The sequence below is a fragment of the Poecilia latipinna genome, unplaced genomic scaffold (assembly GCF_001443285.1).
Source record: "Poecilia latipinna isolate Pla-1442-1.1 unplaced genomic scaffold, P_latipinna-1.0 Scaffold931, whole genome shotgun sequence".
Lineage (NCBI taxonomy): Eukaryota > Metazoa > Chordata > Actinopteri > Cyprinodontiformes > Poeciliidae > Poecilia > Poecilia latipinna.
The window spans coordinates 167,175-193,016 of record NW_015113547.1 but is presented as its reverse complement, the minus strand read 5'-3'; the positions used below and the strand labels follow the sequence as shown (position 1 = coordinate 193,016).

Below are 25,842 nucleotides of genomic sequence, written 5' to 3'. Positions count from 1 at the left end.
GCGTTGTAAACAACCATCCTCCACTGCCAAAGGAGACATACCGAGCCAAACAGGATGGCTGCTAATGTTAATCCAATATTTGGAAGCTGTTCAACACGGATTGAACGGCTACCATCACTGCCTCCGCTGCCATTGCTAAAACAACAGAAAACGACGTCATCATCCACAACTTCTCCTTCTGTTCACTGATTAGAAATCAGAAAATCTATCGGAGTGAATCAAAGTGAATGGGAGAAAGTCCAGACTGTCTGCAAAGCGAGCGTAATGGGCTAGAAGGTAACTGTTTTGTTTAGGAAATGCATTATTAGCTGTTACAAAATTTCCATTTAGGACTATACCTACCCACATAAATTGCATAAAAATGGATGCACGGATTTGATTTTATTGTTTAAATTTTAATAGTTTTTTTTTTTTTTTTTGTTTAGTGTAAAGCCTTACTGTTGTCCATATATTTGTTTTATTTAACACATGTACTGAATGAATCAGCCTGGTTTTCATGCAGGGTTGTAAAACGAGAGTAAATACATAAAGGAGCCCTGATCTGCCCTCCCGGGATCAAAGCTGCGGTGGGAAGAGCCATCACAGGGTTAAAGGTACAGTAGCGTGCGTCAGCTGATGCGTAACGTCACGTAATGCGCTCCCTGGCTGAGGAGGGGGTGGGGACTGGTCCTGGAAACCCGCCGCAGTCCTGCTCATCATCTCGGGTCATGTGCCTCTGTTTCTCTGGCTGCATCTGGATCCTCTGCAGGAAGTTGGCCGGTTTCCTTCCCCGCTGAGTTTCTGACAGCCGCCTTACCGTCTTCCTGGTTCTCCGTGGTTTAACTGCGCCTCTTCGCCGCGCCTCGCCTCGGGCCTGGGAGCCTGAGAGGCAGGGCTCTGCTGCGAACAGCTCCATCTCCCCTCCAGAGAGCAAGAGAGAGCTGATCATGGAGGCCCCGGCGGAGGAAAAGGAGCCCCTGCCTCTGCCCACCCTGAGCCCGGCCGTGCCCCCCTTTGTGACTCTGGGTCTGACGGTGGTATACACCGTCTTCTACTCGCTCCTCTTCATCTTCATCTACGTGCAGCTCTGGCTGGTTCTGCGGTACCGACACAAGCGCTTCAGCTACCAGACTGTGTTCCTGTTCCTGTGCCTGCTGTGGTCGGCCCTGCGCACCGTGCTCTTTTCCTTCTACTTCAGGAACTTTGTCACGGCCAACACTCTGGGTCCCTTTCCCTTTTGGCTGCTCTACTGCTTCCCCGTCTGCCTGCAGTTCTTCACACTCAGCCTCATGAATCTTTACTTTGCACAGGTGAGTAAGTAGGATGAGACCCGATTAATGCCTCTGCAGGACATGTAGGTAGGATCCGTTCTTGAGTCGTGATGTACGGTCTTGATAAGTATCCACTCCCCGTGAAAATTTCCCCTAAAACTTGAAACGTTTGGTCTTTTAAAGTCCATTTTCTTCCATCTCCAGCCATCTTCTCATTAGGGGATGGGCATTTGACGTTTATCATTCATCACTATAAATTTTGTATCGTAAGAATTTAGATTTATCGCGGTTGTGACAAATTGCATTCCATAACTATCTGTATTATCAGGATTCTCGTTTTTACTAGTTTCTCCAATGTTTGTTTAGTAAGAGCATCAATAAATACCAGTAAATTTGAAAATATAACATTTAGTATTAATTGTGAATTAATTTATTATATTTTAATATACATTTCAATTTAACCTATTTATTATGTTTTAATATGTTAAATGTTACATTTAATATATTTATTATTAGTTTAGAGATATAAATCAAGCTTCTTTATGTGACTGGTGTCCTAAAGAAGCTCATTATAGATGTGTTTTTCTAGAGCAGTATTTGTGTTTATGAGGTCATGATTGCTGCGTCACATGGTCACAGCTGCACAGTTACCTAAAAAAAGTAGTAGGTTTTATTGTCACTTTTATTGCTATCAAAAAAGCACCATAAAGTTTTGTGATAAAACTTTTAGTCCATATCGCCCAACCTTACTTCTGTCATCTCTGACCAGCGTGTCTTCACAGCATTATACTGCCACCACCATGGAAGTATAACCATGTTCTACAGTGGTTTGTTCAGATTTTACTCTCATCTGACCAGAATACCTTCCGGTTTTCTGTTTCTCCTTCACTGATCAGATCACAATCTGAACTTTTTACGTAATTTTCGGCTATTAATATGGATCTCTACAGCTCCTCCAGAGTTACGTCCAGACCTATCAAAATAATAAATGTTACTGGATGATAAATTGTCCCAGAAATTATTACGATAAATGATAATAATGTGAGTTTCCCCCCATCAAAGACTAATAATAAACACTCCACAGTGGAACTAGAAGGCATTTTAAATAGCCAAACAACCAGAAACAATAAATAAAACGGATTATGAAGTCTCTGTTAAAAAAAAAAAAATGCTAATCATCAGCATGGAAATTATCGAGCTCGTTTTATCATGCGATTAATTGCTTAGTGACACCTCTGCTGCTGCTTTTCAGTTGAATGCTCTCCTTTCCTCACCTTGGCAGGTGGATTTTGATTAGGAGTGTCAAAGAGGGCTGGAGACGAAAACATGCCACATTTTCATATTTGACTTGTCAAACATTGTGAAAGCCATGTGTCCTTTGCTTTCACTTCACCGCCATGTGCTACTTTGTTTTGATCCATCATGTCAGTAACAATCATTGAAGCTTGTAGTTCAAGGGGTGGAAAAACTTGTAAAAATTTGAAGTAGACTTTGTAACAAAAGGTCAAGTCCAGAACCTCTGCAGATGTGAAATAAGGGGAACCTGATCCCAGGTTCTGTCTAACAAAACCAAAGGAATATAGTCTGCAGGTGTTGATAGGAACTCCTTTTGTTTAGATGGGACAACTTGACATTTAAAGACATTCAATACAAGTCTTTTCATGTCGTAGCTTAAGGGAATATTTGTCTTCATGTGAACTAGCAGCTGAAATGACATTTTGCATCTTGAGCAATAAATAACTGATTTAGCTGTGCAGCATATGTCATTTAAGTCTCCTGACAACCTTTGAATTATTCATATATTAAAGACACAAGCCAGACATTCCAATAAAATCGATTAAACTCAGTTTAGATGTAGAACAAGATGCCATGGTTGGTTTTAATACTTGTTCTTTTTTTTTTGTTGTTGTTGTAATTCGTTATTTAATTAGGGTAAAATGTTTTCAAAAAACAAAAATCTTTCCACTCACACACATTTAATTATTTCATGTTTCTTCAGTGGTTTTCTGTTTCTTCGCATCCTTTTAATCCAATTCCTCCTTTGTGGGTGTTTATTAGCATTATGTTCTGCTGCAGAAAAACGTTACGTTTGAGTTGCATGTGACGATACTGCATAGAAATGGAGCTACACTGGAATGCCTAGATGTAATTATTAAAGGTCTTCAGTGATGATTTTGGTCCAGGTTGGTCAGGTTGAGTCGTTTCATTAAGATGGCGATCCCAGCAACGTTTCCTGCAGAACTGCTGCATCACCCGGCAGACGAAGTTAACACCATGCATGCATCTGCAGACCAGCATGCAACATCGCTATCACTGCTTCCAACTACAGAGGGGAAAAGTTAAAACAAGCCGTCATAAAGAGAGAAGCTGCATCTTGTTGAGACTGTGAGGAGAAAACAGCTTTTATATGCAAACCACTTTGAAAAAACATCAATACAAACATGCTGGGCCCAATTATAACTTTCATCTTTATTGGGTAGAAAAATGATTAAGAGCTGGCCCACGGCATGAGCGAACCAAGCAGCTGCTTAGGTCCCCAGATCTACAGGGGCCCTCATATAAATGCTTGAATTTCTAGATCTAGAATGTAAAAATGTGCTTATTGAGAATTAGAATGCTTTCAAATTTGATTTAAATGTTAAAATAAAGATTTTTTTAAAATATATTAACATTCAAGATTTAAAGGAATCTGCAAGTTTACTTTTGTAAAAGTCCAAAGAATAATCTTCATAGTTTCATAGCTAAGCTGAAGAGAGAAAATGCAACTACAACTTAAATAAATTGTGTTAATTGGTCATAATTAATTAAATGAAGTTGGTCAGACTTACTTTATGTTTTTTCATCTTAAACTTAGTTTGACTTCTTGTGATCAATTTAATTTAAATATATAATTAATAGTGGCTTGTTTTAAGTAAATAATTCATTTGATATTGTTAAAAATTAACTATGTCCTCTAGCAGATTATTTCAGTGCAATAATCTGCTAATGGAACTAGTTCATTTTCATCAATATTAAGGAAATATATACTTAAAATAAGATCATATATCTTGTTATAATGTTTCAAATATTCTAATATATTTGCACCAGAAACTGAACTTAAATCCTTGGTAAGATTTTGTGTTTTTGCAGTGATAAAACTCAGTTAACCAAAAATATATAGTCAAAGTAAACTCATGATTCAGCTGGGATAGCTATGACTTTCTCACATGATTTAACAAATAAATGTGTTTTCTCAGATTAAAATTAGTCAGTGAAAAAAAAACAAATCAGAAGACTAAAAAAATCTGCAAAGAGGAAATAAATACATCTAGAAAGACGCCTGTGAAAGTAACGCTGCAGTTTCACGGTTTCACTTAGCTCAGGATGTGGACGTGCATAAAGCATCAACACTGAGCGCAGGTAACACTCGCATAAACAAACGCTGCGAAACCTGCTTGTGCTCGATTTGGCACCGTCCATCATTCATGTGACTCGAGAGGAAGGAGTCCAGTTATTACTGCCTTCAGTGTGGGAGGCTCGCATTCAGAATCTGCACCGAAATGAAATGAATCATGTCTTCAACTGCTTACGCAATCCACATATGAACCGCTGCCTTCTCCAGCCTCTGCCTCAGGCTTATTTTTAGCGTAATCCTCTTGTGTTGATACGAGCCACATTTGAGTTTCCAGCGAGCCCTGGGCTAAGTAACTGTTTTGCACCATGAACTTAAAACGCAACCATTTTCAACCACGAGGTTCCTGGTTAACTGGAATGGAGAAGTGAAACTGACATATTTGCATGATTAAATGTTTTTTTTTTTGGGGGGGGTTTTTTTATAGGTTGTTTTTAAGGCAAAGTCCAAATACGCCCCAGAGCTCCAGAGGTACAGGTGAGAGCAGGCCTTTTCCGCTCATTTCCCCTGCTGCAGTTTGTAGCGGCTGAATAATAAAAATGTCTGTGGTCTTTTTTCCTGCCAGGCTGCCCCTCTACCTCCTTTTCCTGTTCATCAGCCTGGTGTTTTTAGTCGTGAATTTAGCGTGTGCCCTGCTGGTGAGAATGTCCTCTGCAGAAGCTCACACCGTTGTGCTCGTGAGAGTCGCCATCAACGACACGCTCTTCGTCCTGTGCGCCGTCTCGCTCTCTTTGTGTCTTTACAAGATCGCCAAGATGTCCCTGGCCAACATCTACCTGGAATCCAAGGTGAGACTGAACTGTGAATGTGAAGGAAATAATTTTCTCTTGTTCTTGTTTGGCTTTGAGATCTTACAGCATTCAACCTGTGAACTTTTTCACGCTTTGTTAGTTACAGATGTGAATTTTGATGGCTTTCATGCAATAGATAGAATAATGTAGAAGGTAAATTGGGATGAAAATAACAACAATGCAACAAAATATTAACGAAGTCAACTTGCATGTTATTTAATCTCTGTATAAATTCAGCTGTTTGGGGGTTTTAAAAGCTTTTTTCACACCTAATGATCCCGTAGCTTAGTCTGCCTCAAACAGACTAAGCTCTTTGCAAAACATTTTTTACCTCCTCGCCTGTGGGGGCGCTGCACCAAGAAACACTGAAGGAAATGAGAAGAAAACCTCTGAAGAAGACATGAGTTCAAATGTAAATAAAGATAGTGACGTCAGATTTTTCGTTTATTTTAAATAAAACACTGCGAGCCATTTCTCTCTCAAGCGCCAGATTTGCACATTTGTTTTGGTGGTTTTTATCCAGAATCGGCAGAATATTGATTACTATTTTTTTAATTAACCATAATTCTACTTCCATTTCAGAAATATGCACCATCTTGTGTTCATCTGTCACATAAAATCCAATAAAAATAGGCTAAAATTAGTGGTTGTGATGTGACAAAATATGCAGAAATATTTATGTTTTTGCAGCTCGCTGTTCATGGCTGTTTCTCCTAGCTTGAGTCGTTTTGTTTTTACCTCGTCTTAAACTCCGGGCTGTTGCTCTGACGTTGTGCAGGGGACGTCGGTGTGCCAGGTGACAGTTATAGGAGCCATCGTCATCCTGCTGTACGCGTCCAGGGCCTGTTACAACCTGGTCGTCCTGGCGCTGTCAAACAAAAGCATCAACTCGTTTGACTACGACTGGTACAACGTGTCGGACCAGGTAAATCACCTCGCCGGGAGGGTTTCAAAGTAAAAGTTCAGGATGTTGGCACAAACAATGATTCTGTTTGTTTACTTTGAATAACTAGATTTTTTGGGGGTCTCATGAAGATCTTAAACAATAAAGATTGAAGATTAAACAACTAAAACTGGAGAAGATTGTGTTTTTATTGGGAATTACAAGCGTTGCTAAATGATTGTAATTTAGCAACACTAGATAAAGATTATTCAGATATGGCAGGAAGTAATTAGTCATTTTCAGACAGGCGTTGAAAATTGCCTTCCTCTTCTTTTTATTCCCCTGTTTAAAAAGAAACCCCTGCTTGATATTGAAAGTTAAAAAGAAAACAAATATAAACCAAAAGAATCCCCTAAAATCCCCACATTGCATAAAAGTTAAAAATCACCCACAAGTCGTTGAGGGAAAAGCAGGTTCGGTTTGTTGGCGATAGAAAAAGAACACAGGAGTAAATTTCAGCCAAAAATCTCAGAATTTTTTGCTTCTTTTCTACAAATTTTGTGACTTTAAACTCAGAATAGATAAATCAAATTCATGTGATTTATCTAAAAATTATTTTTTTTTCCCAAGTAAATTTGACTTTTCAATGTCAGAAATTTCCATGTTTCTAGAAAAATGTATCTAAATGGGCCTACTACGTCGTCGTAGATAAGTTTTCATATTCGATGGATGGATCTGTTTTGCTGTTTGTAACGTCTTTTTTTTGTTTGTTTTTTATTCAGGCAGATCTACAGTCAACTCTAGGCGACACCGGCTACGTCGTCTTCGGAGTGATTTTGTTTATTTGGGAGCTGCTACCGACTTCCCTTGTTGTGTATTTCTTCAGGGTTCGGAAACCCAACTTGGACAGGGTGAGGCCTCCACAACACGTTGAAACTATTAATTAAATTAATCGATTATTGAAATAGTCGTCAACTAATTTAATTATTGTATAATTGTTAATTGGATACAGACTGAAAAAGCGGCATTTGTCAGAGCAGCAAAACTGTACAAAAACTATATATATCTTGCATTTAAGATTAAAAACTGTGCTATTTAAGATTATTTTATAGATTATATTTATGGGCATAGTTTTAGCATCACCTATTTCAAATTCTGAAGAAAAAAAGATCTCCTTTTATGCACCTTTTGTTATTCAATTATAATCTGTTAATCCCAAAAAAATATCAGCCCTAAACTGTACTGATGCTAAACATGCTTGTTTGCAGTATTTCTTTAGCTGCAGATTCATTTTTGTTGCTATGAATTAATCAAGCGTACACAAAATGAATCTTTAACATATTTTAATATTGTAAAAAAAGGTTTAAATGATAAATCTGCAGAATATGCCTGCTATTATTTATCCTTACCGATTAATCTTCAATTTAACAGATTACTCAATAACTAAAATAATCGTTAGTTTCAGCTCCATACTTTCTAGCGTGCTATGAGCCACCATAAGGGATAGAAAAAAAGGTTAAATATGTGAAAGTTTGTTCTGATTTTTCTTAATGCCGTGGTTTTAGTGTTTTTCTTTGCTCCTGGAGCAAAAAATGTAAACATTTCTGTTCTGTCAGAAATGTTTACATTTTTTGCAAAAAAAAACAAAAAACCCATAAGAACCATGGGAATAAAAAACCCATAAGAACCATGGGAATAAAATAAAATCTAATGTGATGTTACACATATAAGAAAATATTACACATTTCTTATAATCAAAAGAGGGAACTGTGATGAAAAATTGTTACAGAACTCATGGACATCTAAAATCCAAAGCGATGAAGCAGCATTATTGCTAAATAAATATTAATACTGAGTAATGAATAAAAAACATGCTAAAAGTTGATGTTTCTTTACGCATTAGTAAACTGTGGTTAGTTACCGCCATCTTGTCGTCTGTCTTCGTCTCCTGCAGAGCAGCTCCGGCCTCCCTGGCCACGTCTTCTCGTCTAGAGCTTACTTCTTCGACAACCCGAGACGCTACGACAGCGACGACGACCTTGCGTGGAGCGTCATGCCTCAGAACATCCAGGCCAGGTACAATCCTCTCATTTCCTGCCGTTCAGGAAGTTCTGCAGGGATGATCGATGTTAACGGATGTCGTCTTTCACACTGTCCAGCCTGGCTGCGGACAGCTACGAGTGGGGAAGCCAGAACAGCGGCATCAGCGCCTACATCGGCAGCGAGGACAGCTACAACTTCTCCCGCCCGCCGGAGGAGCTCAGCCATTACTGAGGGGCGTTCAAGGACTTGTCTGTATATTTTTGCACAGTCTGTTACTGACCGAGGCACAAGGTTCTTCAGGAGCTGGAGGAAACGACAGACTCTTCTCATTGCCAGTATATAAAAGCCCAGAAGTGGGAAAGTACTTTTGCACACTCCTTGTACAGATTATAATCTGTTCTTAAAACTCTTTCATTATTTAGGCCATGTTGATTACATCTTAATATATTTCCTAACCTTTGTAAGCTGTACTGTAATATTTTAATGTACTATGTGAATGTTTTTGTTTTCATACGGATGTTTATAATTAAGATTCCTTTAATTCATATTAAAAACAAGTTTAAATACTGTAGAAATGTTTTAATTTTAATATTTAACGGCTGTGGTTTTCCAAGGCGAGACCAACAACTTGCACAGCAGCGCCCCCTATTGGTGTGGCAACTCATTGTTCTTTAAAATCTTTGTTTTAAAACTAAAAGTGAATTTAAAATAAAATATGATTATGTTTTTCTTAGAATCCAGGGTTCCTACATATTTCTACTTAAATATTTTCAGACATCTGTGCAAAAGCAAAAAGTACCAATTTGGACTGGATTTTTTAATTTAAAATTTTTTTTTTAATTTTCAAGTTAAACCAGCTCTGCTTTAAGATTTGTGCCAGATTTGTTTTTTAGACCTAAATTATTCTACAATAGACATAAGTTCAACAGTTTATTTTAATTCTGTTTCCTTTAATTTTTTACCATTTTCCATACCCAATTTTAAAACACATGGGTCTAGAAAATGGGACATTGTTAATTTATTTTTTCATTAAATAAGGGAACATTTCATTTATGGTCTTGTCACTCTTTAAGCTATCGATTTAAAAAAAAAAATCAGATGGTTGCATATTATGCATACATTTCATAAATAATAAAAAAAAAAACTTAAAACCCCTCTAAATCCAAACTGATCAATAACTTTGGCACAAAACAAAGTGGGAGGGATATAGCAATTTAAAAATAGAAAGGTATAAATTATGGAAATCAATAAAAGAATCACTTTGTTTTTAAAAAGGAATAAAAATCTGAAAATTTAAACTTCTCTGCAGTCAGTTTTTTTTCTCAATAGTTGGAGAGTAATAAAAAGCCAGTTAATGTTCCAGAACACAATTTATAAATAAGAATATAATTTGAGTCCCATAATGTGTTGGCTGGAAATCTAATGAAATTAATTCTAATTAACGGCTGGATGTTTTGAATGAGTATTCATAAAGATAAAAGCTGAATTTAATTTCCTGCACAAATTATTCAAGAGGGAAAAACCCTAGAAATGATAAACTTTTATTTCCATGCAGCTAATGAACCTTTAAAAAGATATTCAAGTTAAAAACTGAAAACAAAACTCACAACATTTAGATAAAGTTTTTGTTGAGTGGCAGAAGAGAAAGACCGGCAGGCCAGACATGTTTCGGATTCCTCTCCTTTTATTGAGGAGCTTTTCAAAGATGGCAGCTCTCTAAAAAGCACAACATACATAATAATGTTCCCTGATTGTTAAGACTTCAGCTTAACGATCAAATATTAACTCTCAAAATGTAAAGATTGTCTTGAAATGCTCTGGAAATGATCAAGAACAAACTGGAACCAGACGACTAAACAGGTACATTAAAAAAAAAGCATTTTATGAAGCAATGCACCGAGTGAGGTAGTAATAAAGATGTTTATTACACTGTTTGTTTTACTATTGTTTTAATAATTACTGAGAGCAATGCAGAATCCATAGAGATCCTGGAAATTTGATCCAGTTAACTTTGACACATTATAAACAGTTAATACTGTAGGAAAGATGTTTGTTTTTTCAATGATTTTTTTTTTTAAAAGTAAGACTGAAGACATGTAGGTCAGCTGCAGTTTGAGTGTCTGCCTGATGTCGGATGAAACACGGCAGAGGAAATAAAGCTGCAACTAATGCATCCCAGCTGAAACCCAAAACTGCTGAGAAAGTTAAACACAAAGATGTTAGTTCTTCACTACATCCAGGCTCTAAATTCCTTATTGATAAGGTGCAAACTCTCAAGTGTCTTCAGTTTTTTTTGTTTTTTTTTTTTGTTTTAATGAGGCAGATTTAGCTTTTTTTTAGACTACCTTCCAACCTTCATGTTGTATCCAACAAAAACACATTTTGACCAGCCGGTCGGTCTAAGACGAGGCATGGGCATCGTGCACAAACCTTAAAGGGGCAGCATTATGTGTTTTCCAGGCACATGGTGCCATTTTATAGCATAATTATGTAACTATGCGACCTCCAGTTCTTATAAAAATGCTACAGCTACAGCCCTGGTAAAAATGAAGAGCCCACTGCACTGAACCCCATTGAAAACCTCCTGGTTATTCCAATAATAATGATTTCTGAACTCTTCCTAAGTTAAAACATTAGTATTGTTTCTAAATTAACATGAACTTGTTTTCTTTGCATTATTTGATGTCTGGAATCACTTCATGTAATTCATAATTTCTGCAAGTAAATACAAAATTTTTGCTTGGAATTTCACAGACATGTCAGAAGTTCATAGAATAAAAGAACAATGTTCATTGTACTCAAACATATACCTATAAAAAGTAAAAGCAGAGAAACTGATGATTTTGAAGTGGTCTATCAATTTTTTTCCAGAGCTGTATGTCAAACAGGACTTGGATGAAATGTAGGACCTTGAAATTGGGGCTCTGTCTCTTTAAAAACTCCTGCTCTTTCTGACGCACCGCCTTCAGAACGTCATCACAACATGGCTCCTCCATTAACCCTTTAATAACGTTTTTTGTTAAACTGAAGAAGCTCATATAATGAGCTCAGAAGAAGTTACACTGGATGTTTGCCAATTGCTGCTGGATAGTCTGAAGGAACTGAGTAGGGGAGGACCTGCGCCTCGAAGGCAGGGCTAGGTCCGCCCAGACATTTTGTACAACTGAATGGTTGCCATGGAGATTAAAGGATTTCTCAAACATGCATGAAAGAATCAAGGCAACACTCCAGGCATGTTTTTTATTGGAGAAACACATTATAACATGGCGTAAAGCTCAAAAAGTCTTTAACATAATACTGCCCCTTTAAAAATAGCTAATTAAAAGTCAAAACATCCTTGATGTCAGAGAGAAATGTAATGCATCACTGCCCCTCCCTCACCTGTTGCTGACCATCAGTATGCAGAAACATTTGGGAGTGACTAGTGTTTTCTCCATCTGAAGCACATAACAGTGGACTACCACTTGCTTCTGAGCACTGCAGATCAGCTGGCTGAAAAGGGTAAATACTCTCTTTTGTTTACAATAATAAAAACAAACAAATGCAGCTTTCTGCACCTCCCATTAATGTAGCGTTTTTTTTTTTAAATAATTTTTAGAGAAAAAGCCAATTAAGAGTAAATACCACACCTAATTAACCAGATATCTTTTGTTCAAAAAATAAAAATAAAATAAAGATTCTGACCATTCTTATTTCTAATACTTTCATTTTTACTTTCACTTTTTGGTGTCTAATTTTTAGGGATTACTTTTGTAGTAATCACATTATCTTATCACATATTATTCGTCTTATATTATATTGTCCAAACATGGTGAAAGTTTTGACATTTTTTATAAAAGTTACATACTGCAGCTTTGAATTTAAACAAATCATGTGATGTAGTCCAATCATCTTGTCCACAGGTGTCGGGTTGATTAACTCATAGCTAAATATTAGCTCAGCAGCTCATTGCAAAGCTAAATCTTCAAGCATTTTCTGTTCTTATGACTAGCTGTTTAAAGAAATCTGCAGATTAATTTCCATGTCTGAAAACAAGCACTTCTTTAGACACATTGCTATTATTTTTAAAACAACTGTATTTTTGTTTTGTTACAGAGAAGCGGTGCTATTTTCAGCCGCCTCCTTCACATCGTGTGAATCTCACGCCGGCCCATGCCTAGTTGAGACCTGAAGAGATCGGCAGCAGCGACTTATTTTCATCCACAGGTCCAAAATAAAAACAAAAACAAAATTGGCACAAACATAAATGTGGTGTACACAAGTGTCCTGCAGAGGGCGCACTCTACTTGGTACTGAGCAGATCAAAGCAGGTCTCACTGCATCCCACTCTGTGATGATGTTTATTTAAGTCTCTGTAACACGCTGCAGCTCCAAACAGTTCATGCTACTGAGCGAGACAGAAAAACAAGGCCATTAAAACCTGAAGCTGCAGATTTAAAACCAAAGCAGTTCTGGCAGAGATTAGTTTTTTTTTTTAATGTCCACATGATCTCTGTAGGCCACTAGAAACTTACATGCATGATGAAGCTTTTCTATGAAACCCCTTGATGCGAGGAAAATAACATGAAAAGCAAAACACTGTACCTTTAAGAAATCAACAAATTATGAGGATCTAAAGCTTTTTTTTGTTTTTAGTCAGCTCAGCTGCACTGTAGATGCATACTCTGTTAATAAGAGGAGAAATAAAAAGCATACAATCCCTTTCAGTACAATGTTATGACATTCATTGTCCAGATTAAGTGTAATGTATATTTGATTTCTGTACTCCTATTTTGTTTTTTTAATGTAAATTAAGATTTTTCAGTCGCACACATGATCTCTGTAGGCCACTTTCTTAGGATAGAGCACTTAATGGAAGTTTGCAGTCGTCCTACTAGCTGGGATCTGATGATTTGTTGAGTTCGACTTTTACTCCCTTTTCTCCTGCACCTGCACACAAGAGGAGCCATCAGAGGTAAGTCCAGGAAAACAATGAAGCAACAGGAGCCAAAAAGTAGTCAATCCTACCTGTTAAGTACTTTTCTTTAGCTCTGGCTCGCTCGTCTGCATCGAAATACCAGACGGTGATGGCATACCTGCAGAGACGGGGAGGAAACGAGGTGAGCCACAACATTAAAGCCACCGAGCGCAGAGTGCAGAGTCTCAGGCCGACCTTGTAGAGAAAGCGGGCTGGACTTCGTGGGGGTTTCGCCTGTCTGACCAGAAGAGGAGCAGCCGGTCAAATTTTGGCTCTATATCAGCAAACTGGGCCTTTCCTTCAGGGAAGATTCGCAGCAGGCCGCCGTGTTCCTGAGAGCAGAGGAGCATCGACATTAGACACAGCTTGGAATAAAACACCAAATCACAAGTTACTGTAGAACATCCACATTGGACAAAAAGCAATTCGAACTGTGACACGTTTCCCTTCCACTCAACTTGATAATGATAATGATTGTTACTATATTATCAATAATAATAATAGTAAAATAAAAATACATTTATGAAATAAAAAAATAATGGATTACTAATACAATTGTAAGTCATCTCTGTCAACAGTTTTCTGCCAGTTTTTCCTTCCACTCAACTTTTCCCGAGCGGCTTCTTGCAATGACCATTTTGTCGCTCAGGTTTCAATGACGATGCTGAAAATCACTCCAGTCAGCATTTTTTCCCATGAAGAAAAACTGGATTTTCTTTTCTGTTTTTGGAAACATAACCGTTTTCATTTTCTCTAAGACAGAATAATTAACAAATAAATCATGAATGTACCAGTCTCTGGATGTAATGAGTTCACTTTTGGAAGTAAATAACAGAAACTAACTTTGACAATAATTTTTTTAACCTACTTGTACCTGTAGGAGGTTATTAAGGAACAGTCAGCCATCTAAACCAGACCAAAGAGGAGCGAGAACGTTAAAGGCAGAGCAACGCAAGGCTCGGAGAAAAGCCCAGAATAGGAAGCCGCAGCAGGGGACAGCTTTCCTGTGGAGGGATAGCAAGAATAACCCACAGGAAAACTGCTCTGGCTGGATAAAGGACCTGGAGAGTGAAAAAGCAGATTGCTGCAAGCCTGCTGCTTAAATTCTCAACTTTGCTGATATGATAGGACCTTCTCTTCACACGCAAACCTTACGTGCTGAAAGCGCTCACACCCTTCGGTGCGCATGTAATGTTATTCCCATTTGAAGCACGTTGAATAGGGGGAATACCGGTGGTGTGACTACAGCAAATTAATCAGCGACACTGGAATCTCAAAAAAAAGAAAAAAAAAAAAAAAAAAACCAAAGTTTAACACCTGTTTGACCTGCACATAACATGTGGGTTAAAGGTCATGCAGTATAATTGCCATCATGTGCACAGATATTTTTCTTGTTCCGTTTCAAAATAATACATCTATCTTCTCGAAGCTAATACTTACAATCAGATAAAAGCTGAGATGTTTGGTGATAGCAACACAGTAAAATCTACCAAAGTAAAATCCTGACACCCTCATGACATCTGAGAGAAGTTTTCACAAGAGGAAGTCACGTGCCGCCGCTGTAGAAACCAGTAGAGCTGTTTATCTTTTGCATCAAGGTTTACAGTAAATCAGGGCTCATTCTGAAAAACAGGGCCTTTATTCACCACTTTACCGGCGGTTAATCATGTGAACGTAAACCAAGCTAACATCTCCATACCACAACAAACAAAAGAAAAACACTACATTTTCTATGTAGTGTTTTTGTAGTGTCTATGTAGTGTTCCACGTTTAACAAACGTGGTCTTGGCTAATAAGCAGCCGATGAGAAACCAGATTGCAGTTATTCACGTAACCATCTGTGATCTAGAGCAAAGTTCATCTAAAAGTCAGAGGATGAGCTGCATGAACACCACAGATATCATGTAACAAATTGATTTAGTTAACATAATCCCCACTGTAACTTCTGCAAGTATAAACAGAAAAAGAAAAACAGGCAAACCCAGTTTTTCTTGACCAATTTAGACAGAGAAAAATTATTTAAAAAATGTGACTTGCAAGCATCTGTTAGCTACTTTTACATTTAGTGATTCGACCCCAAAATAGGCCACATCACTTGTTTGCCGTTGAAGGTGCATAGGTCAAAACAGAATGCTGATGCATCCAGAAGGAAAGCTATGTGAAACTCACAACCACAAAGTCAAAACAAAGAGGTAAAGTTGGGTTAAAACAAGTCAGCCTGGACAAAAAACACAAAAACACAACAACTTGTAGGCTAATCATAAAAAGTAGTGTTGAATAAGGAGCTTATATAAAGAAAATTGATGAATATATGACCAGCGATGGTAAAAACTATCGTCCAAAGTCAAAAAGCTGTTTTGGGTTAAAGGTCGGGCTTATAAAGAGATCAGGAAACTGATTTGTGCGCATAAGTCATGCAGATTGGAAACTACTGCTGATAACAAAGATATGTGAACTATTACACCCAAGAATAAATATTCTGGGTTTCCCCCAGTGTATCATAAGCCTGGCGGGCCACCAGGTTTTACTTGCACCCCCACCAGGCTAAGCATTGCTTATTTAAGTTTTTCTTAATGTTTGCATTTTTAAGACTTTATCGTTGGTGTTGAGGTGTTAGTCTTCCAATAACCCATAATCATGAAGTGATATTTTCAAATTTCCTGTCAATTTTAAACATTTTTAACTCAAAAACACCACTGGCTGCTGAATGGATGACTGCTGAGCGCCCCAACCACCGGGCTCAGCAACTTTACTGGGGGAAACCTTGGATATTTGATACATTTTTAAAATTCCTTAACCGGCCATGTTGAAACTAATCTGGATTACGGTCGAACAGTACTGGTAGAGACCTTTATCTTTGAAAATATGCTAAAATATTATCTGTCTGTTAAACATTTATGGCTAAAAAGGACGGATGTTTCATCGCTGCAACATTTTTACGTCTTTTGACATGTTGCATGGTATAATGAAGAACAATTGCAAAGATATCCAAAGCTCTTTAAGCCAAAAGCTTACAATCTATTACATCAGTAAATATTTATTTATTATTTTTCCACTAATCTGGCTAAATCCTGACCAACGGTGACATATTCCTGCGTCATCTGTGTTTGGAGTCGATCCCAATTCTTGCAACAACCGATCAGTATCTTCTTCCATTGTATTGGAAAACACTCAGAATATCAATAAACATATCAATAAACTGAGCCTTCATCTTGAGGATGTTTTCATATCACTCTTTATTCGTGGACGGAGCAGAGCTGGCCTGAAGCAACCTCTCACTGATTGTATCACCGTTTTCTGTTTCTGTTTTTTCCCCGTATACATGGCAACGCTCGTCAGCCTGGACGCACTAGCAGGCTGGTGGCTGAAGTCTCTTCATCAGACGGGTGGGTTTACGCAAAATCCCTTTTACCTGGTGCCGTTCTGAATGTTAGTGGAAGTGGTGAAGATCAGCCTCATCCATCAACAGCTGGTTACCACGGCAACTGAATGATTTGCAATGATTCGTAGGCACAACTTCCTCCTGCTTAGGCGTCAATAAATTTGCTCTGACCTCCTAAGTCCGAAGAACATTCCCATGGACAAATTCACTTTTAGACATCCTGAAGACCTTCTTTCATCATTATCACATCTTTTAGTGGCAATATTAAGAAATAAAAGAATAGTATGTTTCTTTATAGGGCTGGAAATAACCGTTATTTCAGAAGATGATTAATCAGATAAAAAAAATCCTGGAATTTTCTACAGATTTTTCACTTAACCACTTAATGTTTTATGAAATATTAGAAATACATTAAAAGATGCAAATATTTTTTTTTAAATTATAAAATAGACATTTTATTTCCTAGAATGAAGTAACATAGCTGACCTTTATTTAGTTTTTCTATTTGTAGAGAAAGGTGTTTTTGTCTCGAGTACAAAATGTAGTTTTAACTTAATTCTGTCCGAATGGGGTTTTTTCAGCAATCTGTATTTTTTAAATCCATATATTCTAATCAGCAATTAAATGATAACTAAATTGCATAATTATTTTTAATAATTAATTAATTATTATTAATTGTTTCATCCCTATTTTTTGGTCTTGACTTATCTGAGGCATTTTAAGACTATTTTAGATGGATGGTGTGGTTATACAGCATGAATTAAAGTGTAGCCAAACTAATTTCATCTAGAAGAGTGTGATTTTATAAAGTAAAAACATATTTAACAGCACCAAAAATTCCAGAAAACAATACAAATCTACTCTTAAACACATTTATGTGAATATTTAGGGAAAACAAACAAATATTAGTCTCTAGAAGATTTCAAACTAAACCCTGCTTATCCAAGCACACGTCAAATCCACCAGAATCTCTTGTTTGCAAACAACACAGTAAATCCGCCATCTTGGATTAAAGGTGCCATTTTATTTTATTTTTTTAAGATATTTTGCATTCTTCAAAAATAAATATCTTCCGTCTTATTTTAATTATAGAATATTAAAATTCTGACATTATTCTACAAGTATAAATCAAACACTTTGCGAACTCTCTAGAAAAATCCCTGATGGAGCGTTTTCTCATACCTTGGCATTCCAATCTCTATTAAGGTAATATATGCATGTAACACAGCGTCCATCACCGTTGGGGTTATCCACATGACGCACATAACCTGTTCCGTTCCCAGGGTAACAGGCCACCATTGCCTGAAGAGAGAGTGATAGAAAAATGCGATTAGTACAAACAGAGCACCAGGGAAACCAGCAGTCATCTGCCTTCAAAATTAATGAACATAAAGGTGGAAAGTCAAGGCAAAAAGTATGCAAGTGAGAGTAAAACCTCAAGTCAGCATGTTCAAACTCTGAAAGAAGAAAATCTACTTTTTCTTTTTTTTGTTCATTTTTCCTCACCTGAAGATGAAGACAAGCACAGGCCACATTTACCCAGCTGCCCCATAATAATCTTTTGAAAATAAACCAAGGATATCGTCCTGCATGACTTCCCTTTGCCCTTTCCTGCTGTAGTAAGACTTCTATGATCTGCTTGAGAGTTGGCAGTGAAAGCCATGAGTTCTTGTATATGTCTTAGAATAAACAGCATGCTGAATCCTGGCTCTGGTAAAGTACAAAAATACCCCACAGGAAAACGAAAAAGCACAAGTAATAACTTGAACAGTCCCAGACTAGCAGGAAAATAAAATACATTTATTTAAATATTTTTAAACTGTGAAAAACAAAAAGCTTCCATAAGGAAATGAAGTAGAAAATAAAAGTGAATAAAGTTGCATCAAAAGGATGTGAGCAGTGATTCTTAAACATTTTATCACCAGAGAATATAAGATTTCCAAATAACGACATCATGGCAGACATTTTTAAAACAGTAATACTAAAGGATTTGGACATTTTAAGCTTTTCATGCTTTGTTAAAAATACAGATGTGGTGTTCTTTACTGGGTTGGAAGTTGAAAGATTATTTATATTCCATTTTAACTCAAAAATGTAAATGTTTAAGTTTGATATGGGCAAATTAACCCATAATAAGTTGGACCTCATAATCCAAAATGGCTGCCTTTAATCGAAACAATAGTTTTATGTGTAATTTTGAGAATTTTGAGCGCATTAAATCTTTCATTCACAGCAATAAGCAACCTCTTCAAAGAATATGTTTCCTACAGTGTTGATAAAAGATGCAGAAAAATATATTTTTACTAGTTTATAAAGTATATTTAACTAAAATGAAATTCCGTTTTTCAAAGTTGGAGCTTGATATTCTTAGAAGTCTCAATTTCTGAGAAAATGCTATGCTAAAAGAAAATTAATGTTCATTGGTTTGAGAGGGTGAATTTGCATTATCATCATCATATTACTTGAAAACGACAATATTATTTGTTTATCGCAATAATTTCCGGTACAATTTATCGTCCAGGAAAATTTGGTATCGTGACGGGACTTCAGTCAGACATATAACCACATATAAACAAACAACTTTAAAAAGTGAAACAAGTAGGCACATGCTAAAAGCAATTATAGTTTGTAAAACTAACATGAAGAGAAATGGTGTTAAGCAAGGGAATACTTTCATTATATTAACAAAAAATGGTCTCAAAATGCCAATTTTATTGATTATTCCAATTATTTCTGGGACAATTTATCGCCCAGCAAAATGTGGTATTGTGACAGGCATACGGACAGACAAAGTCGCATAAGAACAACTTTTAAAAAGTGAAATGACCAGCAAAATGCTAAAAGTAATTAAGAGTTTTTAAAACTGACATGAAGACAATGGTTTTAAGCGAGGAAAAACTTTCTTTCTGCCGGCAACTGGAAAGACCCAACAGTCACTCTGCAACTTTTTCTGGCATCTCATTAACAAAAAACTAAAGGAGCAAAAATGTGAATGGTTTGGAGATGCTAAAACTGCTGTTTACCCTGACAGCAGTAGGAAGTGCATGGATAAATACAGCAACAGTGTCCAAGTTGAAAGTGGATCTGAGGTAACTGGTAAACGTGCACCAACACAAGCAGATCAGCCCTCATGCACTGCAGCATCAACAGTGATACGGCGGGCAAAAGACAAGTCGGGCCACATTCTTCCAGGAGCTTGCATCAACATAAACCATAGCAACATTATAAACAGAGTAAATCTCTTCACCGTTTCTCCTTTAGTAAAAAAAAAAAAAAAAAAAAAAAAACATTATCGGTGTATTGAGCATTTGAAAGCAAAAGCAAAATGTGTGCAGAAAATGAAAGGACGAGTTGGATTTAAAGAAGCCCTTCAGTGAGAACAAGCCAAGTCATTCACATCACACACGCGCACACGTCTTCCTCTTATTTTGCTGCGCATCTGATCGGAGATGCTTGCGTCAGTCGGCATTGTGCTCACATCTTCGGAGATGCAGGTTACCGCTGGAATGCACGATATCAGGGCCTTCAAAGCTGGAAAACAACAGATCTGCAGCATAAAGAGGAGGAGGAAGGTGGCTGCTCCAACATTTAAAAAAAAGAGGAGAAGAGAGGAGAGGAGGGGTGGTTCTTGGAAGAAACTACTACTGAGTGAGGCGCACGCACAGCCAACAAAAGGGCTTCCTGTGTGTAAAAGGCGATACAGTAGGCTTTCTTTTTTTGTTGTTTTTGTGAGTGAAAGAGAAGGGCAGAGAAAGAGAAAGAAGGGCACAGACAGTGAAAGCAGAGGGGTGGGTCTGCAGCTCATTGGGAGGACTGAACTGCTATAAACTTTGACTCCTGGCCTCCCTCCAGAGGGAGCAGTATTTTAATGGTTGTGCTACGTGCAGAACGTGAGGAAGGTTGGCTTATCCTCCGCTATGTCACCCCTCCCACTCCCAACTGCTGGGCTCACACTGCAAGGCTAGAGATGGGTCAAGTGTGGATTCAGATGTGTGTGAGGGCTGTGTGTGGGCCGACTTAAGGTGAGAGACCGAGAGAGAGAGAGAGAGGGAAGAAGAGGGAGGGGGCGCTTCAGCGGACACAGCCTTTCACTGCATGTAAAGGGAAAGCTCATCTTTAAAACACACTTATCTGCACCAACTGGGGGTTTTGCCAGAATCTTATTAATTATTAATAAAAGCTCTTTTTGTTACCATATTTATTTTCTCGCTTTCTTTTCTTAAAATTAAATTTTCAAAAAGCAACTTTCATTTCAATTATCTCTTCCCCGAGTTGTACGATGGAGTATTTGGACCAGGATATCCAAAGTTTTGTTTAATTACAACAATATTAACAGAGTAAAGTTTTGACATGCTGACATCACTGAATTACAGAAACCCAGTGAGCGCATTTCCAAAAATAACATTTTCAAAAACCAAAAATTTGATTACCCCGATTACTATACAACATGTATTACTATTTATTATGAACTTGCTGGGATTTTTTTAAGATCAACTTTCACATCTTCACAGAAAAAAAAACAAATAGAAATACACACAAAATATGCGTGTTCTTAATTTACTCACAGAAAATACATGACATGCTGCTATTGTGTGGATATGCCAACCTGGTATGAAGTGCTGTTAAATTCCAGTTTGCCTTTCATTTGATCTGGTCATGAGAACCTAACAAGCTGAAGCACACAGAAGAGACACATCTTAAGATCAAATCCTTATTGAGGTAGGAGCAAAAACTTCGATAAAGGTACAAAATATAGAGGAAGGTACATTTAAAACATTAGTGTCACTATAGATGTTAAGTTCCTTAGACAGTTCAGACCAATCCTCCGTCTCAACTTGAAACCTTTGCTCTCCGCTGGATATTATTCCCTCTCCATCTCCGCCCCTGACCTTTATATCCACTTGTGCTCCCATTCTTTCAGCCACTTACTCTTCCGCGTTCCACTGCGGCCCTCATTAAGCAGCTGACCTTGCTCCTCATGTTGTTTGTTTACATTCCACAAGCACAGTTTCAGAGGCCAACTGGTGTTTACATGCAGGGAACGGGAGGAACAGAGGTCACGGAACCAAGCTCCGAGGGGCCTTCAATGAGGCCAGAGCAGAGGCAAAGACCGCCATGGAGCCTCGGTGCAAACATGATCAACAATCATCAAAAAGAAATAGTGAAAGTAATAATGCAGTTTACATGATACAGATCAGAAAGTAAGCAGCTCATTTCTCCTTTTTAACTACCCGACTTTTTAGGGCATTTTCACACCCAATAGTCCAGTCGACTTGGATTGATTGGGAACTGAAGTTGTAACATTTGTTACATATCCAGCTGCTATGGTTCGCTGTTCACCTCCAAGCCTGTGGTGGCGCTGCATCAAGAATCCGTGAAGGAAACGGGACGGAAACCTCTGAAGAAGACACCGAGTACAACTTCCTTTTTTGTGGAATGTAAACAAAAATGGAGTAGTGTCAGATTTCTCTGTTGTCGTTTGTAAAAATCCACAACTCATTTCTTCCTCTAGTGCTAGACTTGCATTTACCCAAAATACCTTGCAATTTGGACCACTTTCTTCTTTTGGAGCAGCCTCTGGTCCAGTTAGCATTCATATGCATTCGAACCGCACCAGAGTTCACGTCTACCAAACCGAGAGCCACATTTTTAGGAGGACCAGAGATCGATTCTATGGTCTCCATTAGAGTATGATTGCAAAAACAAACTATAAAGTTAAATTAAAACAAACTAAAGAGGACGGGTGAGAACGCACCTTTACTGGTCCAGAACCAAGATCTGGTTCTGGACCAGATTTTAAATGAAAAACTATAGAAAAAACACTACAGAAAAACAATAAATAAACCGATAAAGGGTTAAGCACTTCAAGGGGTGACATGTTTAAGTAGGCCGAGAAGAAATATTAAATCATACAGTGCACGTAGTTGGTGAAATGGCCCTGGAGCCGTATAAAACTATTTATAAGAGTTAAAGTGTTTAACAAAAAACAAAATTTTCCAAACTTGATTGTGCAAATCAACTTCAACCTAGAGTTTGTTCCAAAGTTAGTGACTCAATGTCAAATATAAAAACTACCAAATTAACTTAATTACCATTTTTTACTGGGACCAAACTGAAATGTACGTTATTGAATTTAAGTCATTGTATATTACCGGATTAAACCAATTATATATTTCAGTACATAAACTCACCCCAGGAGGTAAAGTGAATACCTCCAACCTGATTACTTGTGATAAATTTAAATGTTTATTTTATAGAGAAGGTTCTTTTATAATTATTATGGTGCATCAACACAGTCATTTAAATTAATGCCTCTCTAAAACTACTTTCTCCAAATGCTAATCTGTCTATTAAACTTAAAATAAAACTGGACAGCAAATGTTTTCTGTTAATGTAACCAACGTTTTTTAATTTTAGCCGAGCAGAATCGATTGGGGAATAACTTTACCGACTCACATTTGTTATGACTCATTAACAAACCAACATCCAAACACGACTGACCCAATCACTCCTGAGGACAACCCGATCACCAGAGCGGTATCAGTTCATCGCCCTGCATCCACTGATGTGAGTCATGGACCGGGGTGTGGCGAAACGGAAAAGCTAAAAGGGATCTGCTCACTTCACAGCAGAGATGCTTATCCAAACACGGAGCACAAACAGTTGGGATTGAGACCTTGCAGCAGGGAGGAGTGTGGGAATGAAGACGGTTCAGGTCACACGCTGGAAGACCTTGCTGTTTCATGTGACGGTGTCGCCTTAAAGGAAATCCCCGTTTAAAGAAATGACCCACTTTACCCCTGTAGTGTTTACAGTTGGGTTTGAACAATAGAAGGACATATATTGGCATTACTTTTGAAATACTGCAGCAGAAATGTGCTCTAAAAGCAAGTCACTGATTTACCAAACTCACAAAAGTTAAGATAAGTTGATTAAGAATAAATAAAAATTAATTATGTGGTATAAACTCAATCTAACAAACCGTGTTTCCACTCTGCTTCTTGTTTAATCTAGAAAGTGTTTTAGGTATAGTGAGAATAAATAAGACCAGCTTCTCTCCATTTTCTGAAGAAAATCATTCCTCCACAGCACGATGCTGCCACAATCATGTTTCACAGTTTTGGTTTCATCTGAACAAATCAATTTACTCCACATCTGCTGTGTCCCTTTGAGTATGAGTTTTGTTTTCCCAACAGTGTGTTTTTTCTTGTCACTTTTTCCTAAAAGCCAGATTTGCACGGTATACAGAACTAACAGCCAAACTCTCTTGACAAAACCAAAGATTTGAAACTCTGCACCTCCTCCAGAGATACCAACAGCTTCCTGACTCCTTCTCTGATTATGACTCCCCTTGAAAACTAAATCATCAGTCATCATCCTTACTAAGGCTACACCAGTTGCGTTTCCATTGACCATACAACTGCACAATTTGACACACATACATACATATATATATATATATATATATATATATACCTATATATATATATATATACTTTGTGTTAAGTCTATCGCATAAAATCCTCCTCCGCCCCCCACCACCCCTCAAAAAAAATAAAAATGCACATCTTAAAGTGCTGCAGTAAAATCTTATGAGTTTCATCATGCTTCTTTTGCTCTGTCCGCAGCAAAAAGGGGCCAATAACAAAAAAACAAACACCTCTGAAGGTGCAACAACCAATTAAATAATCCCAACAATTAATTAATCCTGAATGCATAAACCTGCTCTGCTTTAATTCACCACAAACTAATATTTAACTCTGAATGCAATTAAGGATGCTCAGACTGATCCCTCTGATTTATGGGTAAAACAATAAGCAGGAAAAAAAGTGGCACGCAAGGTGCTCCAAGCGGAAGGAAAGCCTTTAGCATAACGTACGGCTGGCTCCGGTGCAAGTCGAGCGCCATTACAAGACTTCCTTCCCTCTCCATACCCTCCATGGCTTCAGGATTTAGGTCAACGGTCAACTTCCGTATGAAAACGCACATCCACGCCTCATCTGTCACATTTAAAATGACAAAAATAAACATGCAGTCACCTTCGACCCACAACTCAGACATGAGGGCAAGGATTGTGTCTAGAAGTGTCTCACTTTCCTAGTATTATCTTCAAGACTTCACGGAAAATAAGCTCCGTTGTGCAACACGCCAACATACCAGAAGACAGTTTCTACAGATATTTTCTTCCTTTCTTTTTAGTCATTGGGTTAAACGGCATATTTTCTTGTCATTTTATTATAATTAGGGAAGAGTAAATAAAAAAAAACAAACACCTTGGAGGATTTGATTCCTTTTTTCAGATCAGGGTACTTGGTGCACTTTATTTACTTTACAATTATGATTGTTTAATAATTGTCGGTGATTTCAACATTCATGTTGACAACCCCCGAGATCGAGGGGCAAAAAAGCTCTGTAATATATTAGAGAGTTTTGGTTTAACACAACATGTCAAACAAGCAACACACACTCATAGACACACACTGGACTTGTTTATCAGTAAGGGTGTGAATATGTCCAATGTTTCTGTAACTGATGTCGCCCTATCAGATCACTTTGCTGTTATCTTTGACAGTTCTTTATCCGTTAACCCACTTGGACAAAAAGCTACTATCACAAAACATACTTTCACAGAAACATTTAATCAAATCTACTCTTCTTCCTCGCCCTTTAGCTATAATTACGTAGATAAGTTGGTAGATGATTTTCAGTGCAAACTTTCAGATATCATTGATTACATTGCCCCCATTAAAGTGAAGGTTGTGTCTGGTAGGAAGAAATCTCCATGGAGAAATGCACAAACAGTTCAGTCTGCAAGACAACTCTGCCGTAGGGCCGAACGGAAATGGCGTAAAACTCAACTGCACGTTTATTATGACATCTACAAAGAAAGACAACGTAACTATCACACAACACTAAAACATGCAAGAGAGGCTTTCTTTGCAGATGTCATAAACAAAAACATTAACAATGCTTGAGCTCTATTTGCTACTGTTGACAGGCTCACAAATCCTCCGATGACATTGCCACATGAACTTCAATCTAATGCCGCCTGCAACAAGTTCTCCAGTTTCTTCTCAGAGAAAATTCAAAAGATCAGAGGATTAATCTGCACATCCTCTCCAAAGCCAGTACCAATGGCTTTGGA

The 25,842-nt window shown here is 37.6% G+C and overlaps 2 protein-coding genes and 1 long non-coding RNA gene across 4 annotated transcripts in view; 1 reads left to right on the top strand and 2 right to left on the bottom strand.

The window, feature by feature from the left end:
- The first annotated feature begins 570 nt into the window (after window positions 1-570).
- Window positions 571-10,433, top strand: gpr137ba (G protein-coupled receptor 137Ba). Its single transcript, XM_015049181.1, has 7 exons — window positions 571-1,289; window positions 5,069-5,118; window positions 5,207-5,429; window positions 6,211-6,357; window positions 7,098-7,226; window positions 8,270-8,391; window positions 8,475-10,433. Exons 1-7 carry the CDS (start codon window positions 927-929, stop codon window positions 8,587-8,589), a joined length of 1,149 nt encoding a protein of 382 aa, XP_014904667.1. The 5' UTR covers window positions 571-926; the 3' UTR covers window positions 8,590-10,433.
- On the bottom strand, window positions 2,474-8,325 carry LOC106957738 (uncharacterized). Its single transcript, XR_001427015.1, has 3 exons — window positions 8,237-8,325; window positions 6,171-6,300; window positions 2,474-3,573 (listed from the first exon to the last, which is right to left on the bottom strand). It is a non-coding gene; the product is annotated as an uncharacterized LOC106957738 (long non-coding RNA).
- A 1,151-nt stretch (window positions 10,434-11,584) lies between the features above and the next one.
- Window positions 11,585-25,842, bottom strand: part of LOC106957736 (egl nine homolog 1) — a 29,994-nt gene continuing 15,736 nt past the window's right edge. Inside the window, exons 2-5 of one of the 2 annotated variants that reach the window (XM_015049182.1) lie at window positions 17,880-17,999; window positions 13,511-13,647; window positions 13,366-13,433; window positions 11,585-13,287 (exon numbers count right to left, since the gene is read on the bottom strand). In XM_015049182.1, coding sequence (XP_014904668.1) covers window positions 13,232-13,287; window positions 13,366-13,433; window positions 13,511-13,647; window positions 17,880-17,999 — 381 coding nt within the window. In that variant the 3' untranslated portion in view covers window positions 11,585-13,231. The remainder of the gene's footprint in view (window positions 13,288-13,365; window positions 13,434-13,510; window positions 13,648-17,879; window positions 18,000-25,842) is intronic. The other variant, XM_015049183.1, reaches the window with a different exon arrangement.